The sequence below is a fragment of the Penaeus monodon genome, chromosome 22, assembly GCF_015228065.2.
Source record: "Penaeus monodon isolate SGIC_2016 chromosome 22, NSTDA_Pmon_1, whole genome shotgun sequence".
Lineage (NCBI taxonomy): Eukaryota > Metazoa > Arthropoda > Malacostraca > Decapoda > Penaeidae > Penaeus > Penaeus monodon.
In genome coordinates this window covers 11030452-11030725 of record NC_051407.1, presented here as the reverse complement: position 1 = coordinate 11030725, position 274 = coordinate 11030452, and the positions used below count along the sequence as shown (strand labels likewise).

Below are 274 nucleotides of genomic sequence, written 5' to 3'. Positions count from 1 at the left end.
AAAAAACAAAATCTTTCCCACCCCCAAAAAAATCCGACCTCTTTTTTCTCCCAGCGTGCGATTCAGGGTGGAAACACGATACTTCCGAATTCGAAGACACGCTAGCCACCACCAACCAGTGGTTCTGCGAGGAAAGAAGTTACTCGGACCACGTCTACTCAATCAACATGGCTGGGAACAGTGTTGGCACCATTGTCCTGCCTGTGCTGGCTGATAGATTGTAAGTCTTGGATTTAGTGTGTGTTTTGTTTCTAAAGGATTGTGAGAGAAGCTG

General features: G+C 46.4%; 1 protein-coding gene across 1 annotated transcript in view; it reads left to right on the top strand.

Annotated features, from left to right (window-relative positions):
• LOC119587332 (organic cation transporter 1-like) overlaps positions 1–274 on the top strand; it is a 23263-nt gene that overhangs the window by 7018 nt on the left and 15971 nt on the right. The window contains 1 exon segment of the mRNA XM_037936080.1: positions 55–220. Within this exon segment, the coding sequence (XP_037792008.1) occupies positions 55–220 (166 nt within the window).